Raw genomic sequence first — 4,052 nt, 5'->3', positions numbered from 1 at the left:
GTTATGAATCTTTATTAAGTGTAAAATCTTTTATTGTAGATTTAATAATGGGCAACGATGAATCCGCCTTATTTAATTACCCAACCATGCGGGAAAAAATTTATGAATCACTTCAAAACCTGCAGTTTGAAAATAAGTTCTGGAAATATTAAGAATTAAGCAAATCAAATTCAATTAATAGCAGGGACATTTCATAAGCTGCTAAAAATTTATGAAATTTATAAGTCAGTATTTCTTAAATTAATGGTGTTTTATAATATTAAGTAGAAGATGATGAATTTTTCAATTTTTATTTATTTTCCAAGTTGCTCAACAAATCGGTGAGGATCATTTTCAATCATAGATTCATTAAAACAAAAGCTGTTAATAAGAAATTTCCGGATTCAAATCCGAATCATTATTGTCTGTTTCTAAGCAGACGAACACAAAAATCAATTTTTGAAACATTTTTCTTTCTTAATCTCGACTTGTTTTCAGCTGGCCATGATCTTACCACTTTAGCACAATCATATACATATTTCGTGGTACGGTAAATTCGTTAAGCATTTTTAGAAAATCAGAAGGTCTCCATATCGTCCATTTCCTCGTAGTTCACGTGCACATCGAGCAAATCGTCTTCGTACAAAGTGAGAACACGTTCAGGCACATTGTTGTTTGACTTGGGAGGAATGGCTGTTTCGGGGCTGTTGGCACGAGCAGCCTCGGGACTGCTGTCGGCACGGCAGTCGGTCACGGGCGACGGAGGCGGGTTGCGCACGTTGGCCCTCGGGTCCTCCTCCTCGCCACTTGTGGGTTCAGTCTTCATGTCCAGCTCTCCCTCCTCCAACTCACCATCTTCAACTTCCGCGCCATCAACTGAAAATAGAGATAAACAAAAATTAGACCTTTTCCTCTTTTTTCTTGAAATCCAAAGTAAAATGTAATATGGAAATGAAGATTCGGGCTTTTCCTCGTTGCAAAAAATTGTTTTGAACCGTTTAGAGCCGTTTGTTTTTGAATAAAAAACATTTTTTTGCAACAAGGAAAAGCCCGAATCTTCATTTCCATGATCATCTCCTCGAGTGTCAACTTCTTCAATAAAATGTAATATTTGTATCAAGATGTAAAATGTACAATTTTAGTTGATTTTATAATTCGCTCATATTATTTACTCTCTAAAAGATTTCTCAAAAGTATTAACGATTGCAAAAGAAAGAATACTACACTAATCAAGTTTTGCACCAACAAGAAGAATTATTTAAATTTCTGCAGCTGGAATTGAATTTAATTAATTATTATTGATAAATTTTACTTTGATTGATTTCATATTTTCTGTTTGAATATTTCAACCTTTTAAATCTCACCTTTTGTGACAGTAATGGCCATAGGAACAGTGGCTGATGATTCTTGGGCCTGGAGGGCGAGTTTCTCTTCTCTCCTCTTCTGTGCTCTGTGCAGCCGCTTCACCTTTTCGTGCTCTTTGCGATTTTCGTCAAAAATCTGGAGACAATCCTCCGAGTCACACGTGTTCCTGACGTGGAAGAGAAAAACTCCGCCACTGGTACGACGACGAGTTTGGTTCTGAAAGAATTTGTTCGTATTTTTCACAAATTTATTTTATTGTTGCTTAAGTACCATGATCAGCATTCCTCCATTTTCCTCCACACTCTTGGTCAGTTTGTAAACTTGAGCACACTTCTCCTTTCCAAGCACTTGTACAATTTTCACTGAAATTAATAAAGCAAAATTAGTTCATAAAAATGAATTTTAATAACAATGAATTACATAATTCAAAAATGAACATTAATTTTTCACATAGTTCAGATTTCTTCAATTTCAATTTATAATTATATCAAATCTGAAACCTGATGCTTAACTTATTGACTAGAAATTACATCAGATTGCCTTTGGTCTTTGTGAAAAATGATCTTAATTTGGCTTGAAGGAAATTTAGACAATTGATTTTTCTGACCTTTCTTTGGAAAAATATCAATTACTTAATTTAATTTTAATTTAAATTTTGTTTGAAAAATCTTATTTTGTCTCAATTAATTCAGAGTGATTTTTCTTGACTTGCCAAAAACATTATAAAATATTCTAATGACTTACAAATGAGCTCTCCTTTCTCCTCGTGCAGCTTTTCAGTGAGATCCCTGGCAAAATCCTCATCGGTGCTCTCCTGAGTCACCTGCAGGTCTTCCAAGACCCTCTTGGTGCCCCTCCTGTCCATCGGAGGGCCCTGCTTTGGGTGCCAACCTAGCCTACTCTTGACGCCGCCAACTTTGCTGTCGGCGTAGCTCCTCTTATTGCTAAAGGGAAACTTGGGACTTCTCCTCCTGGGCACTTCCTCGGCCAACTCCTCCTCAGGGCTGGCGGAGCGACCGACCCTGTGGGACAGGTAGTCGTACGACTCGACGCTTCTGTCCTTGCCGGGCCGCTGGGCCACATCACAGCTGTTCAGTCCTCTGGTCAGCACCTCCTCCTGCAGACCCGAGCACCAGATGTCGTACTTCTTGGTTTTGACCGTGGCCTGCGGCGGAGGCCGCGGCTTGACCGGCTTCACTTTGCGCTTCTTCGGCTGGCGGTGCTGGTTGTCGCTGTCGGCGTCCGAGTCGCTCTCCTCGGAACTCGACTCGGGCTCGCTCTCGTCCTGCGGCTGCACCGCCGCTCTCGGACCAGGGTCGATCAGCTCTGCGGGACGCTGAAGAGGCACGTAGCCGAAGTCGAGGTCGACCTGCGAAAATACATGATGAAAATTGTTGACATTGCAGTGCTTTTGCGACTTTGAATTTTTTCGATTTAGATCGCTACAGATGCTGGTGATTTGATTTTCGGATGCAAATTTACTTTACCTCTTCCTCGATGATCTCTCCGTCCTCCATTTTCACGCTTCACTACGCACGGTAGAGAGAAATTGAGCAAAGTAAATCGCAATTCTATGATCGAAAACAGAAACCTCCATAGATTTGTCTTCTTTTCTTGTTTCCCTCCCTACGACAGTGGTGCCAACCTAAGAAATTTTAAAAAATTCGCAATAAAAGCACCAAGAGGACTTGTAACTGTCAAAGACGATCCAGTTATGTGTATTTTATGTTTAATATTTAATTTTACATCATTGGAATAAATTTTTAATTTGAAAAGGACGTTTATTTATTCATTCTCCACCCAATGGAAATTAGACAAATAATTGTACAATGTATGACATAAATTTAGCGGGAATTTCAAAAATAAGAATTTAACATGCTTGGCGCGATATGAAGGTAACTTCAATTGATTGCACCAAAAGTCCAAAACCACAGGTCAAAACTCAAAACTCAACTCACTGCTTTTTCAAACTGGCCGGAATGTAATATTTAAAACTGACGCATCATGACTCCAACTTGCCAGAATAAAAATCTAAAAACGTTCAGGAATGGGATTTTGATGGTAGCAAATAGTCTGGTATGAGAAACTGTTTCTGTTTTGATATAAATAATCACACAAATTTTAACAATAGAATATTTTTTTAATAAAAAAATGGTATATGAAATATTCTGAACAAATTAAAAAATAAATATTGTACTATATTATTTTAAAAATTCTTGGAAAGAAAGAGATCGGGCTTTTCCTGATTGCAAAAAAAAAAATTGTTTTTTTTTATTCAAAAAAAAAAAATAGCTCCACCAGTTTTGAAATAGGTTGGTACTTGAATCTGTTAGTTTTAAGATTTAATTTTTTATGTTTTATAATGTGTTTTTTTTTTTTCAATTTTGCTGATTTTTTGTGTGTTTTTCTTGCTCAATGAACTCGCAGACCGTGACCGAAATGGTTTTTACATATTTTTCATTTTGGAAAAGAAGTAAAATTTTTAATATAAAGAAAATAAATAAAATATTAAATCACTAGAATTCCATTTTTTAATTCTATCTCAAAAAGTGTGGGAATGGAGAATAAATGAATTCCGTGTGTTCACTACTTTATCTTCATAAATTTCATAAATTTTTTTACAAAATAAATGAAGAGGCGGCGGCGGTGACAGTTTTTTGGAGAAATTTTTGACACTGCAGATATATGAGAGTTCATAGCCTTGGAGA

At 36.9% G+C, this 4,052-nt stretch overlaps 1 protein-coding gene across 1 annotated transcript; it reads right to left on the bottom strand.

Annotated features, from left to right (window-relative positions):
- Positions 1 to 274: 274 nt before the first annotated feature.
- LOC132198752 (phosphorylated adapter RNA export protein) lies at positions 275 to 2,986 on the bottom strand. Its single transcript, XM_059622957.1, has 5 exons — positions 2,832 to 2,986; positions 2,089 to 2,713; positions 1,615 to 1,706; positions 1,344 to 1,560; positions 275 to 855 (listed from the first exon to the last, which is right to left on the bottom strand). Exons 1-5 carry the CDS (start codon positions 2,859 to 2,861, stop codon positions 557 to 559), a joined length of 1,263 nt encoding a protein of 420 aa, XP_059478940.1. The 5' UTR covers positions 2,862 to 2,986; the 3' UTR covers positions 275 to 556.
- Positions 2,987 to 4,052: the final 1,066 nt, after the last annotated feature.

The sequence above is a fragment of the Neocloeon triangulifer genome, unplaced genomic scaffold, assembly GCF_031216515.1.
Source record: "Neocloeon triangulifer isolate White Clay Creek 2 clone unplaced genomic scaffold, ASM3121651v1 ptg000013l, whole genome shotgun sequence".
NCBI classification, from domain to species: domain Eukaryota; kingdom Metazoa; phylum Arthropoda; class Insecta; order Ephemeroptera; family Baetidae; genus Neocloeon; species Neocloeon triangulifer.
The sequence above is the reverse complement of the archived record's forward strand: the minus strand, read 5'-3'. Positions and strand labels throughout refer to the sequence as shown.